Here is a 15,575-nt window from a genome sequence, read left to right as displayed (position 1 = left end):
ATAGAAGTATATATAGAACACAATATTCTCCTAATGTTACTAATTGTTACATAAATTGATATTAAGTTAAGACTGTATTGTGTAAGTGTTAAGGTAATTTTAAAGTTTTATAATTAACTTGTCTTGTTCTTTTTAATTCTAATTAACATAAACCTTTTTTTAGTTTTTATACTTTACAGTCTTTGTGTTATGTTAAAAACTTATTGTTACTATTCTCTTGATTCTCTTCAACATAAATCATATTTGGTTCTTACAACTTTGGGTTAGTATTCGTTATTACTGTTTTTGCTTGATCATAACATAAACCATATTGTAACATTGACAACTTCCCATCAAGTCGAGATTAGTTTAGATTTATTTTCTTAGCAGAGTGAGTCAACTTATCGCTAACAAAAGAAAAACCAATCCATTAAATACACAGACTCGAAAGTCGTAACAATCATAGTTCATATAATGGTTGTCAATAAACTTATCAAAGTTCTCTCGGTTAATATATTCAAAGCTTTATGTATGCTTAATTAAATCTTCATATAATGGTTATCAATAAGAATTATCAACGACTTAACCATGTCAGTGTTAATTTTGAAATATAATAACTAATCTATTAATTAAATCCAAAGTAGCAATTTACATATATGCTTGAACATGTATGATATTATGTATAAGGTCAATCACAATCTTCTGTTGGTGTTGGATCTTCGTCAACCAACTTAACGGTTATTGTGTTAAACACCTTTTATTGTAATTAACACCCTTGAAGCATGATAAAGAGTCATTTGGTTAATTGTTGGGAAACACTTAAAATGATGTGCCAAATATTTGGAAATAGGTTTTACTCGGTGAAATGCTTAAACGTGTTCTTATTAGTAAGATCTTTATGACATATCCGCTTACACTTCTCGACACCCTATTAATCGAGAGTGAAGTCACTTCACAATGAGCCCAATACATAATGAAACCAGAGAACATCAATTATAAGTGAGATGGAATCATTAGTCCTTATGGATTCAAAGACACCATCAAACACTTGTAGGGCGATTATGTGACAAATGGTTTTAGAGCGTGTTCGATCATTCGAGTAGTTTCGTGTGGTAAAGCCGCTTTCCTAAGTTTTTAAAAAGGAGTGAGTGAAGAAGAGGACGACCATGCTTGCGATCATGCTTGGGTTATCAAACCATATCATTAATATACTGGAACCAATACAGACCAAAATGGTCAATGCATGCTAGAATCAAACGTGATAATCCTTGGCCACGAGCCCAAAGCGAAGCCAGATCTTTTAGAGAAGCGCAAAGATGCTTAAGAGCGTGTATGGTTTGGCGGTTGGAGAGTGTGACTAGGCTAATGTGTACTTTAAAATATGTTCTAGACATCTAAATTTTTGGTCACTGATAGATACTTGCCTTTTAGTTATACCTCAATGGTTAAGGAAAGATGTGTAGCAATAATTTTGTCCATGCACTTCTCTGCTCCGCACCGGTGAGTTAAAACCACTCCCTTAAATACTCTTAAACATGACAAAAACTAGTAAAGGTCGATCGTACCCGCTCCGGTGAGGGTTAAAACCACAACCTTAAAACATGACAAAAACAAGAAGCAAAATGTAACAATGTGATCTTGTAGATTCAATGATACTGCACATAACTCTTAAACTAGTATATTACACCGATGTAGCATTCAAATATTTGTCGGCTTAAGTGGATGGTTCAGAGCATTGATACGTCAATAGCCGAGTCATTTAATTTATCTACTGGTTTACGTAAATAAATGGTATTGAAACATACCCGAATCAAATATGTTATATCTATAGCATATTTGTTAATCAAATTGTTATCTTTCACAACAGCTTGATACATGGACACCTCAATCCCAAAATACTATTAACATGAACAAAATAATGACAGCATTTTACTTTCAGTATATAATGATGCAGGGAAACAATGGTGGCAATGCATATAAAATCACATGTACTTGTCACACATTTAACTTAAATTCAAATCAAATATCAACGACCTACTGATAAAAGACGACAAAACACTCGATCAAAGCTGATATAACATGCTTTTAACACCAATGTTAGCTCCACCATATCCAATACAAACTTAAACCACATAAAACATCAACTTGGGCTAATCCAACAAGTACCGTAAAACATGTGCGTTCTTTAAATTGGCTTGATCTTGAAGTGGAGTGATATCAGCGAGAACACGAAACACTTCAAGTCCTGCAAATTACAGCTTTCGTTAACATCAATACGATAAAAGTTTCACCTAATCTTGATATGCTAGAACCCCACTTTGCCAATAAACCTCATATGTTAAACTAATATATGTTGTATTTCCATTATCCTAACATTTACTAATTTATTTTCCACATAATTAATGTTGTAAAACATATCATACAGCTTCATATTCTAACAATTTGTAACCACTAAACACAAAATGCCACAAGATTAATAATCAAGATGTAGTTAGAATAATTAGTGTGAAAGACATCAACTACAGAAATCAGTTACAAACCTGAACAAGGTAATAGAAGATTCGAAGGCCTTCGGGATCTTTACTGGTCTGCACATCCATGAGTGACCCGATCTTCGAAGTAGTAAAAGAAATGTGTTCATTTCCCATCACAATCTCAAGTTCTTGCCTACCCACACGGTCTGGTTCTGGCCAGTTGTTATCATCTTCCTTCATAATCTACAATACAATCACATGGTATACAATTTATTACTTGTTAGAAGAACACATACGAGTAACTTAAAAGTGTATCATAGCAGAACAAAGTTCAGAAGATGAAGAGAGTTATGATCCATCGCAACGCCATAAACTCCGTATCAAAACACTAGCATTCTGCTAATAACCTAAACGGCTAAACCTTAGAGAAATAACTTCTATAAATCTGATTAAACTGAACTTGGATTTTAAAACCCTAGGCTTAGCAATTACAAACTTAAAAATATACAAAAAGTAAACCCTATCAAAGGTTTTCGAGAATCAGTTTGTCTGAACTACATAAACTCTGCATCAAAAGATAATAAACTAGTTTCTGTAAATCTGAAAGACTGAGCTGCAAAACTTGTTAAAACCCTAAGAATAGCTAACTACGCAAACATACAACAACTAAACCTAATCAAAGGTTTTGGACAATCCATTCATCTGAACCTAATGAGACCTAAACTAAATAGAGCGATACATCCATAAGATACCTAATTTCTATACATTTAAAACATTGAACCGCAAAATAGTTGTTGAAACCCTAACAATAGCAAATAAACAAAAATACCAGAAATAAACCTAATTAACAGTTTTTGGAGAATCATTTCATCTCAACAGCATAAATTCTGCATCAAAAACTTAATAAACTAAAGTACAGAGACTGATGCATCCATGAAACAGCTAATTCCTGTAAATCTAAAACACTGAGCTGCAAAAGCTTTTGCAACCCTAACAATTGCAAACTAAACAATAATACAAAACCAAACCTAATCAAGTGTTTTGGAGAGCCGATTCATCTCTCTCAACTACATAAACTCTGCATCAAAAACATAATAACCTAAACTACAGAGACTTATACATCCATAACAAACCTAATTTCTATAAATCTAAAACACTGAGCTGCAAAACTTGTTAAGACAACAATTGCAAAGTAGACAAAAGGTACAAAAAAACCTGTTGAAACCCTAGCAACAGCAACTAAACAAACATTACAAAAATCAAACCTAATCAATTCATCTCAACTACATAAACTGTTCATCAAAGCATTATAACCTAAACTACATAGAGTAATACATCCATACAAAACCTAAGCTTTTGCAACCCTGACAATTGCTAACTAAACAATCATACAAAAACCAAACCTAATCAACTGTTTTAAAGAATGAATTCAACTCATCTACATAAACTCTTCCTCAAAACATTATCTACAGAAGCTGGAACATCTACAAAATACCTTCTTCCTATAAATCTAAAACACTAAACTTCAAAAAAAACTTTTAAAACCCAAACAATTACAAACTTAACAAAAATTACAAAAACATAACCTAATTAAAAAGTTTCTAAAGACTTATTTCATCTCAACTACAAAAACTCTTAATCAGAAACATAATAACCTATCAATCAATCAATCAATCAATCATACCCAGTAAAATCCCACCGACAGCAGAGCTATAGGTAGGGTCTGGGGAGGGTGGGATGTAGGCACACCGTACCTCTATCCAAAGGAATAAAGAGGTGGCTTCCAGAGAGACCCTCGGCTCAAAGAACATGTGTATGAAAAAAAAAAAAAAAAAAAAAAAAAAAAAAAAAAAAAAAGTTTAACAGTTATATAAAAAAAACTACTACTAATTATAATAATATTAATAATAAGGTCGCAGTTTAACCGCAATATAAAAGCTAATAATAATAATAATAAAATATGTAAGGGAAATACCATTATGGTAAGTGACCTAAATAAGTTAAGTCTAAGCCCTAAGGTATTCAATTCTCTCTAGGAATCCTTAGCTTTAATCCTACTTCTCCACGAATTCCTATCCTCAACCATGTCCTCGGAGAGATTTAGGTCTATCAAATCATGCCTAATCCTCTCATCCCAAGTCAATTTCGGTCGTCCTCTACCCCTCCTCCCCTCTATAGTAATGCTTTCTACGGATCTAACAGGATTCGTCGTCTGTCTTCTCTTTACATGTCCAAACCATCTCAATCTCCACTCTCTTATCTTGTCTGCTATGTTCGCCACCCCTACTCTCTCGCGAAGCACAACGTTTCTTATTCTGTCTAGCCTTGTGTGCCCACACATCCAACGTAGCATTCTCATTTCTGCTACCTCCATCTTCCGCACTTGTGCCTTCTTGATGGCCCAACAATCTGTTCCATATAGCATTGCAGGTCTAACTGCCACCCTATAGAATTTTCCCTTCAGATTAGTCGGGAAACTCTTGTCGCACAATATACCTGTGGCTGCTTTCCATCTACACCATCCTACCTGAACTCGGTGGGTCACATCACTGTCTAATTCCCCATCGCTCTGTACAAATGATCCTAAATACTTGAACTTCGTTACCTGCGGGACCACCTGCCCTTCAATTGTGATGTGTGCGTCTTCACTGTCGTTTATCTCACCAAAATCACAGTGTAGGTACTCCGTCTTAGATCGGCTAATCTTTAAACCTTTTGTCTCTAAGGTTGTTCGCCACTCCTCAAGCCTCATGTTTAGATCTTGTTTTTTCTCAGCAATTAACACAATATCGTCTGCGAACATCATGCACCACGGGAGAGTCCCCTGAATCGACTTTGACAACTCATCCAAGACTACTGCAAAAAGAAACGGGCTCAACGCTGACCCCTGGTGAAGACCTACCTCTACAGGAAAGAAATCAGTATCCCCCACTGGCGCACGGACACTTGTTTCACTCCTGGTATACATATCCATAATTATCTCTATGTATTTCCTGGGCACTCTTCTACCCTCCAAACACTCCCAGAGCACCTGTCGTGGCACACTGTCGTAGGCCTTTTCTAGGTCAATAAACACCATATGTAGATCACGCTTCTTCTCCCTATACTTTTCCATTAATCTTCTTATAAGGTGTATTGCCTCTGTGGTGGAACGCCCCGGCATGAAGCCAAATTGGTTGACCGTAACCTGAGTTTCTCGTCTAAGTCTAACCTCAATCACTCTTTCCCATAGCTTCATAGTATGACTTAGTAGTTTGATTCCTCGGTAGTTATCACAACATTGGGCGTCTCCTTTGTTCTTATAGATAGGAACTACAACGCTGCTCCTCCACTGGTCTGGCATCTTACCTGATTTGAGAATACTATTGAACAAAGTAGTTAACCACATGACTCCTTCCTCCCCCAGACACTTCCACACCTCGATGGGTATGTTGTCTGGGCCAACCGCCTTAGACCTTCCCATCCTCCTAAGTGCGTCCTTTACCTCTTCTCGTGTGATCCGTCGGCAGTAGCAGTTATTCGATTGTTGTCGTTGAAAGTTTGTGTTGTCATGTTCTTCTTGGTAAGCTCTCCCATTGTTAAAGAGATTGTGGAAGTAGGTTTGCCATCTTAGCTTGATGTCCTGCTCCTTGACCAGTACATGCCCATCTGTATCCTTTATGAACTTCACCGGTCCTAGATCTTGCCTTCTACGCTCCCTGGCTTTGGCAATCTTAAACATAGCATGTTCCCCCTCTTTTGTTTCCAGGCTTTCATACATCCGTTTAAAGGCCGCCTTCTTTGCTTCCGCCACTGCCTTCTTTGCCTCTATCTTGGCCGTTTTGTAGTTGTCCCTCAATTCCACTCGCTCCTCCTCATTCGTACACCTCATTAGCTCCCTAAAACATCCTTGTTTGTCCCTTATCTTGTCTTGCACTGCGTCATTCCACCACCAAGACTCCTTATGCCCACTTGACTTTCCTGTTGTGACCCCGAGAGTCTCCTTTGCTACTTGGATGATCTTTGTCTCCATAGCTTCCCATATATGAGTTGAGTCCCCATTTAGTCGAGCCCGCGTATGCAGTATGAGTTTATCCTTAAACAGTAGGAGATTTTCGTCCTTCAAATTTCCCCATCGAATTCTCGGTGTACCTTTCTTCTCTCGAACAGTCAGCTTATTTCTGAAGGCTATATCAGTCACTAGTAGTCGATGTTGAGTCACAACTGCCTCCCCAGGTATGACTTTGCAGTCCTTCCACCAACGTCGGTCTCCTCGCCTCATCAAAAGGTAGTCAATTTGCGTGTCGCGTCCGCCACTGCTAAAAGTGATTAAATGAGAATCTCGTTTCCTAAAAAAAGAATTTATAATACCTAGGTCATGTGCCACCGCAAACTCTAGAAGATCTGTTCCGGTCTCATTCCTATCACCAAAACCGAAACCCCCATGAACGGCTTGAAAACCATCGATAGCCTTACCAATGTGTCCATTAAAATCACCTCCTATGCAAATCCTCTCCCCCCTAGGTATGCCCCCTACCACTGCGTCTAGGCAATCCCAAAATTCTCTCTTTTCTTGATCCCCTAGGCCTACATGAGGCGCGTAGGCGGAGACTACTGCCACTACTTCCTCTCCTAGTACTAGTTTCAACACCATAATCCTGTCATTATGTCTTATCACCTCCACCACAGTAGTGTGTATTTCCTTAGCCACTAGAAACCCCACTCCATTCCTAGCTCCATCAGACCCCGAGTACCACAACTTATACCCATTACACTCAGCCCCTCTATGTCCTTTCCACTTAGTCTCCTGGAGGCAAGCTATCTGGACCCTACGTCTTTTAAGCACATCTACCAATTCTAACAACTTACCATTTAATGTTCCTACATTCCAAGAAGTCAAACGCAATATACGCTCCCTATCTTTACTCTTTCCTACACCCCTCGAAACATAATAACCTAAACTACATAAACTGAAACATCCATAACATACCTATAAGACCTTCCGCATCAAGGCCATCCATGGCTTATGTGGAGGAGATTTGTTAGAAGGATGGAAAAGACATGTATTGTGGAGGTTAAGGTGGAGGTCATCCATCCTTGAAGATCCTTCCTCAAGGATGGTGAAGGACGGTGGTTGGTCAGTCCCCAATGTTGGTGATGTGGAAATTATGAGGTTGTTTGTGAGAAGAATGAATATGTTATTGTTGTAGGTAAAAAGTGTTTGTGGAAAGAATGAATGGAAAGCTGATGCGGCATGCTGACTAGGCTATTTGTGGAAAGAGTTGCCCTGAACTAATGCAGGCAGTCTAACCTAATTTCTGTAAATCTGAAACACTGAATTGCAAAAGCTGTTGAAATCCTAACAACTGAAAAGTAAACAACAAGACCAAAATTAGCCCTAACCTAGGGTTTCAATTCACCTCAACTACATAAAACTAACTACTCACCAAATCACAATAACCTAAACTACATGAACTAACACATCCATAAAACACCTTATCCCTATAAATCTACAGTCTAAACCACTGCACCACAAAACAATGTAAAACCCTAACTATTACAAACTAAACAAAAATACCAAAATTAACCCTAACCCCTAAGCTTTCTACAGAATCAACTCACCACAAAACAATATAAAACCCTAGCAATTAAAATTAACAAAACAGTAAACAATACAAAACAATAATAATAATAATAACCTCAGAATCGGAGACAATGCGCCGGCACTCCTTGAGAACCGAAGGAGTGAGAAACACCTCTTTACGAATCATGGTATCGTTTTTGTAATTGGAGTTATTAGCGTAACGGAGTTTACCGTCTGGCCGGAATTCGAACTCCAGAAACTCGTGGCCAAATTTGCCCTTGTGTCCGACGTAATACCGCAGGTAAAACTCGCCGGCCGCCGCCGCCGCTGCTCCGTTCTCTTCTTCCGCCATCGTAACCTCTGGAACGGTAAGATAGATACAAAGTGAAGTGAATTAAACCACTGGGTTAATTATGTATGAAGTAATATACTTGGAAGCCCAAGGCCCATGGATTCTCTTAATATCGGCCCATACTTGTTGGATCATCCAATCAATTAGAGGTGCACAAAAACTATTTTCAGAAACTGGTTCGGGTATAGTCAACAAAATCCAAAGCTGTGACTTTTTCTGGTTGGGTTTTGACCATGTATTTCCGGTTCCGGTGGATCCGGGTCAGTTCCAGTTCCGGGTATGGCACCTGGGAGGAACCGATTTCGGATCGGGTTTGGAACTGGGTATTTTGTGCACCTCTACAATCAATACCATTGTACCAGTTAACCTAGAGGACAAAGGTGCATAAAGAAGGTAACTTCAGAAACCGAAACAAGGTAGGAACCCGTTCGGGGTGTGGTCAATGAAATTCAAGAATCGGGTCGAGAAGGAATCGTTTCGGGGCATGATCCGGTTTGCCGTGTTGGACATGGCAAAGGTGGAACTGGTTTCGTCAGGCCAAGTCTGGGTATGATTTCTGAGGAACTGGTTCGTAGTTCCGATTCGGGTCCGAAACTAGGTTTTTAGCCCACCTCCAAGTATACCACAACGTACAACAAGACGCAAATCTATTAAAATTTAGGAGCGAGCAATATTCGAACCAAACCAAAAACTTACGAAAGAGAACTGAAAATTACTGAAAACCGAATTAACCAAAAAACTGGTTATTGGTTATTTTTTGTAAACTCAGTTAACCGAACCGAACCGAACCATTCATATTTTCACATATTTCGCTTTTATACCTCCATTGCATGTGTAATTTATGTTTTATACAACCACTTCATTTATTTATATATTCATTTCATATACTTATGCATTCATTTCATGCATCAAATTCATGTGTTTCTAAGTAAAAGTTTTAGCCCAATAACTGAAATTAACTAAAACGAACCAAAAACTGAAAAATTAACACCAAATAAACCAAAAATTACCGATTGGTTAGTTTAGGTGAGTCTCATAATCGGATCAACCCGTGCACACCGTTGGATGAAAATATTTCTCACAATAATTCAATAACCATGTCAAATGAATAAAACATGTTACAATGTGTATTAATTAATCACACAATTAGACAACAGAGATCAAAACACTCCAAAACCCTAAAAGTCCCATCAAGACTAGATTTGATCCGACACGAACTGACACAACACCACTAGGTACAATAGTTGAAGGGTTATTGTTCTTGGAGCCACCACTCTCTACATCGGGCACACCACTTAGAGGTGCCTCCGTTGGGGCTGGAGCTGACTGGTTTCTCTCCACTATCACATCTAGTTTCATTCCAGAATAACAATACAACTTATTACCACAAAGGAAATACCTTTCTCCCGGTCTCGTAAGAGGAATGGACGTGTTACCGTTACTATAACATTTTATAACATTTGTCGTGTTGCATGTTCGAAAACTCTCTTGGCCTACCTCGCAAAGACTGTCTGTAGACGCATACTGGAATACTGAATACAAAAAGAAAAAAAAATATTTATTAATAACATTCTAACAACTAAACATTATAAATACAAAAAGAAATAGTTACCCAAAACATCACCGACGATGAACTTCTTCCCTTGCTCCCACGTATCGAGATTCGTGCTAATGTCCCAACCAGAGTTGTCCCCGACTACATACGTGTTAGCATCCGATGTTATCGCAAACCCGAAGGCTATAAGACCATAAGCCACAAACACAAGTTGCTTTCTCATATTAATGTTTCAATATGACCTTTTAAGATTCTTGTGTTGTATATATAGTTAAGGTTGGTTGCTTGTATTTGTAATAAATCTAGATGACCAAACCAACCACCATGTAACTAATGATTAAAAAGTTATTATTATTATTACTATTTTTTGTCATTTTGATTAATCTAAGATCCAACGGTGGAGGGGTTTACGATTCTCATCATAATGCTCGTTCTTTCATTATGAAGTTGTACGGTGCAACTGGCTAAAGCGTCAGTCAACCTATACGTGGGTTGATGAAGAAGAAAGTGAAGTTGAGGTTTGGTGGCTAGAAGCAAGAAAATGTTGTGCATGGCAGTTGAAACATCTTTTTTAAGTATTATTATTATAAGGTTCATAACTATGTCATATATCAATGTTTGTATAATTGTATTTGAGGTACAATTGTTTGTATAAAAATTAAAGGTAACTTCGACATGAACATGTTTATTTTATACTAAGGTCTAGTGGCATACTGGCATGGTATTTGCCGCTCTTAAATAAGAGTAATATGATCAAATTCTTGCAAGTACAAAGGTTCAAAGGACTTTGGGTACTGGAAATACATAGTAGTCATTTTAGTTACAATATAATTTAAAAGTGTAACGATGATTCGTTATAGAATTCACAATTGTAGGCTACCTAATCTATCATTGAAGTGAGACTAGCTTAAAACAAAAGTTTATGTGGTTTTATTTGGACCAGTTGTATTTGGCTTTTCGGTTAGTTTGTATTTGGGTTCTACCATCACAAGATCAAGGACGGACTTAAGATCACACATGGGTTGTATAGGGTTGCCATATAGTATGAAAAGACTTGTAATCCGTAAAAGATACTAAATGTGTAATATAAATGGTTCATAATATGATGGATGCATAAGTGGTCTTTTTCGTGAAACTTGTTATCGTTTTAAATAGGGGTGTTCATGGTCCGGTTTTCACGGGTTTTTACATCAAACCGTAATCAAACTGTTAGTAACGATTTTTTATTTTCGTAAACCAAAACCAAACCGCTGAACTCTTAAACTAAACCACACTGAACTGTTAGCAACGGTTTGGCCGTTTTCACGGTTTGGGCTTGTTGGGGTTTTATACAAAATGCTCAAAGTAATTTATGATATGTAATTATATAGCTCTTCGTAATTTATAGAATTTAACAAATAATGTTACAAAAATTGATTCCTAGATTCTTATTCGAAATTTTAAAAGGCAAATTAAAGTCTTTTTGCGTTGTAAATTGGGCTTAATTAGGCCACATTTTTTTTATTTACCGTTGGTCTTTGTATTTAATAATGTTTGTTATAAGCATTAATAATTTATATTTAATTATGTTTATTAGTATATTTGTACACATACATATATAATATAATATATTTAGACAATATTTATAATTAAATCATACGGTCTGGTATGGTTTTATACGGTTGTTTTGGGTATAAACCGTAAACCAAACTTTTCATTACGGTTTGAAAATGTTGAAAGCAACCGACCGAAAGTTAAGAAAGAAAACCAACTGTGAAACCAAACCGATGACTAGTTTGAACGGTTTCGCTGTTTCGAACCGAACCATGAACACCCCTACTTTTAGATACCAATATTAATGAGGTTGGTTGTCGATCATAACAAACGAATGTGATAGTGATATTAGTTTTACAAAGTATTAATAATTTCAAGTTCAGAAACGCCTTCAAACTTGATAGTGTACGTGTATTATAAGGATCTAAACCTAAGCGGGTGTATTATGAGACTCCCGACATGTATGGGTGAATTATGAGACTACCATCTTGTATCCGTATACTTGACAGTTGACATATATGTATTGAAAGATGCATCTGAATATTAAACGGATTTACTACAAAGATTATAAAACACCACATAAAAGTTAAGTATGTGAAACTCGTTTTAAATGATATCCGTCCTTACAATATCGTTAAGTCAGGAGTTAGAAGATAAAAAAATATCAATACTATAAATCTAAAATAGAAACGAACAATTTTAATTTATACTTTAACCAAATACAAATTATTCAAATGAAACTTACAAGTAATATTTGTATTATTAATTGGTATCAAACTTGCATATTCTATAAGGACAAAGTACTGGAATCAAAAAAAAGAAAATTGATATAAGAAGTGACGGTTTTATTGTTCCAAGAAAATTAATGATGAAATCTATCTAGTTATTATAATGTATAGTTAGCCTATAGTTAATAATATTTAATTAAATAGTATGATAAATATCTTAAATATTTTACATTAAAAAGTAAATATTAAAAAGGTAACTTATAAAACGAATTTTAAAAAAACAGGTTTATATCCAGAAAATTTGTTTATAATATTAAAAATAATAAATTATTTATAATTAAATAAAAAAATTAAATATAGGATACCAAAAAAATATTAAACAAAACAAGTTAAGTACAATGTTGTAAAATGTAAAACAAAATAAATACATTATAACCATTACATTTATTATGAGATTCCAAATTGAATTACATATGAAATTTAAACAATTACATTTAGTATGTTTGCAAAAATCTCCTTGTAAACAACATTTGTTGTTTTATTTATAAGCTTTGATCCAAAATAAATTACATCTAGAACATGAGGAACAATAATATCCAAAACCGGTTCATCATCATCTTCCACACCAACATCAACTCCTATAAATATAAATTTAAGTTATCAATGTATTAATAATATAAACTGTAATAAAAATTATAAGATAAAAGAAAATGTAAATAACTACCTTCCAGTAGTAGTTGTTCATTTTCATCATCACTTTCAATGTCTATCACCATTGAAACATAACCGTACTCCGGATGATTCCTCGGACCGTTGTATACAAACTCATCATTGAAATTGACACGTTCAATACCACGGCTATCAAAAACATACATTCTAAATGTCCACGTACCTTGAAGACGTTGAAACACCAAATAATCATTTATTTATGTTCCAATCATCATCATATGGATTAGCCTGGTTATACATGAAATTTCGCATATAGGTATTACGAGGCATATTCATCTGATAAAATCCATATTAAGGAACGTATGGATGATGTGAAAAATTTCTAGCAATATGACCGGGAGTGCCACAGTTAAAACAAGTTTGACGTTTTACATAGAAATTATTTTGGGCAACGGTCCATAGGAAAGTGTGTATAAATAGGGTTAAACTTGTTATATTTTGAAACTTTCTGATTAATCTTTGACTGAAATATTATCACTTGTACTCTGAAACTGTTATATGAATATAATGATAATTACACAAGTTGACATGTGTTTAGTTCATTTGCTACGTGTTTTCGCCATTTAGCATAGTATAATAAACACAACGTTTTCGATCCGTATCATATTGTATCTTTACGTATATGATGACGTATTATGATCCGGCTCCTAGTCTTTCAATTATCGACATCAATGGTATCAACCCTTCATTTTGCACTCATAGAATCCTCATGGAGAATAATTTCAAAACTATCTTTCAGCCGCAAAGGCGGCTTAATCCGAAGATACAAGAGGTTGTGAAGAAGGATCCCTCGTGCGAATGACATGTTTAAAAGTCAAAGAAAAACCGTAACAAGTTGAGGGGTGTCGTTTGCAATTTACGGAATTTGAGGCAACGTAACGTACGTACACGTACAACATATCCACGTGCACCCAACCTCATTCCCAACCTTTGGAACCACTTCATAAACAGAAACATATGCATCGGTTTTTCACTTCAGCTCTAAGTATCTAACAACATTTTTTTCCAAAGGACAGATCTAACAACATAGTTTGAACTTTGAACATTTTTTTATTTTTTACAATTATATAATAAAAAAAGATTTATAATTGCATTTATAGCAACACAAGATCACAGCTACAAGTTGGAAATTACAAGATTACAATGTAATTATGTGTAAGAGTTAATTGTTTGGTTGGTCTGGTGGACACAACGATTTGCAGATATTATACTATTGGACCTCAAAGCTTAATACGTTAATAATTATATGTTTGATCTTAATTAGTTGTAAACTATTACTAAGGTGGTCTTTAGTTATGAATTTTGTAATTATAGCAGGTTTTATTGGCTAACGTCGTTATTTTTTCAGTCAGGTCCGTATAAAATGACCAAACTACCCACAATAATAACTATAATAACAACCACCACCCCACCCCACCCCACCCCACCCAATATCCACCACCACTAGTACCACCCACCCCCACACCATCGTAGAAGACCCTCTACTAAACCCTCCATTTTCACATGCAGAATCACTAGTCGTTACCCTCCAGTCAAACCCACCAGCCCCTACCCTCCAGCCACAACCATCAGCCACCCGCTAGAACACCACTAGCTGCCACCTAACATTCATAACCCCTAAATCGATTCTACATATCAATTATCACTTCGATTTTATCAATTGCAATTTACAACTCAATCATTAATTAGCAATCTAAGTTTTCTCAATTTAAAACATCAATCATCTGTATTCTAGATCATTTACCTCACAAATTCACTCCGAAAATTGACCTTAAACTCTGCAATACCAATTTAGGGTTAGCTGAACGCCGAAACCACCATTATTACCGCTGCTACAACCAATCCTTCTGCAAATCAACTATCTGTGTTCAGTTAAAATACTCTGAACAAACTTCGTATCAATTACTTGTTTTTAGTTATTATTATTATTATTATATTGAGGCTAGTTTGGTCATTTTATATGGACTTAACTGAAAGATTAACGTCATTAGCCGGTAAGGGCCACTATAGTTACAAAATTCATACGTCTCGACCACTTTAGTAATAAGTTTGCAATTATTAGGATTAAATGTGTAATTATTAAACGCTGAGGGTCAGCGACGTAATATATGAAAAACATGGACCAATCAAGCAATTAACTATATGTGAAAAAGATGAAAATGGCATTAAGGGGTAAAATGGTATACCTTGTAATTGTTGATTTTTTTTTCAAGTTTTCATAGGCTTTTTATGTAAATTGCGAAACTTTAAATATAAGTTGCTTAACTATCATATAAATTGCGGAATATATTACGTGATTATTTAACTTTATCTATACTATATATAAAGCATGAGTAAGGGACCTCTTAATTTTTAAGAGGTACCTAACTTGTTGATTTTAGTACAAACTATAATGCATAAAATTAAGGCATTTTATGGGCAATTTTGTATTTTGAAAATTTTGTCATTTAGCATAGCCAAAATAATGTTACGGTTTATTTTTAATTTATTAAAAAATAATTACAAGTTTGGTCATTTAACTTTAATCACATTTTGTTAATTTATATAATAGTTACATATATACCCCTTATTTTAAACCAACTACCCCGACGACGTTTAAACGTTTATAACTTTTTCACACGCAAATATTTTTTTAAAAACATTATACCATAAAAACGAGTAT

General features: G+C 35.5%; 2 protein-coding genes across 2 annotated transcripts; both read right to left on the bottom strand.

Annotated features, from left to right (window-relative positions):
* Positions 1–1,934: 1,934 nt before the first annotated feature.
* On the bottom strand, positions 1,935–8,405 carry LOC143634865 (protein mago nashi homolog). The gene is made up of 3 exons (XM_077102836.1): positions 8,132–8,405; positions 2,520–2,696; positions 1,935–2,224 (listed from the first exon to the last, which is right to left on the bottom strand). The coding sequence occupies exons 1-3, from the start codon at positions 8,366–8,368 to the stop codon at positions 2,165–2,167; spliced, it is 474 nt and encodes a 157-aa protein (XP_076958951.1). The 5' UTR covers positions 8,369–8,405; the 3' UTR covers positions 1,935–2,164.
* Positions 8,406–9,341: 936 nt separating this feature from the next.
* On the bottom strand, positions 9,342–10,286 carry LOC143634864 (mavicyanin-like). The gene is made up of 2 exons (XM_077102835.1): positions 9,981–10,286; positions 9,342–9,900 (listed from the first exon to the last, which is right to left on the bottom strand). Exons 1-2 carry the CDS (start codon positions 10,144–10,146, stop codon positions 9,515–9,517), a joined length of 552 nt encoding a protein of 183 aa, XP_076958950.1. The 5' UTR covers positions 10,147–10,286; the 3' UTR covers positions 9,342–9,514.
* Between the last annotated feature and the right edge of the window lie 5,289 nt (positions 10,287–15,575).

The sequence above is a fragment of the Bidens hawaiensis genome, unplaced genomic scaffold, assembly GCF_021521415.1.
Source record: "Bidens hawaiensis isolate Kalapana, Puna unplaced genomic scaffold, B.hawaiensis_p1.1 tig00007258_1, whole genome shotgun sequence".
Classification (NCBI taxonomy): Eukaryota; Viridiplantae; Streptophyta; class Magnoliopsida; order Asterales; family Asteraceae; genus Bidens; species Bidens hawaiensis.
Note: the sequence above shows the minus strand (reverse complement) of the source record. Positions and strands in the feature narration are given on the sequence as shown.

Bases quoted from the DNA above. Each gene is read 5' to 3' on its own strand.
- LOC143634865 (XM_077102836.1), bottom strand. From the start codon at position 8,368: ATGGCGGAAGAAGAGAACGGAGCAGCGGCGGCGGCGGCCGGCGAGTTT. The intron at 2,697-8,131 runs GTTATTATTATT...ATTGTATTGTAG, and splicing joins GCATTGTCTCCGATTCTGAG to ATTATGAAGGAAGATGATAA. The intron at 2,225-2,519 runs GTTTGTAACTGA...TGTAATTTGCAG, and splicing joins TCTTCTATTACCTTGTTCAG to GACTTGAAGTGTTTCGTGTT.
- LOC143634864 (XM_077102835.1), bottom strand. From the start codon at position 10,146: ATGAGAAAGCAACTTGTGTTTGTGGCTTATGGTCTTATAGCCTTCGGG. The intron at 9,901-9,980 runs GTAACTATTTCT...TTTTGTATTCAG, and splicing joins CATCGTCGGTGATGTTTTGG to TATTCCAGTATGCGTCTACA.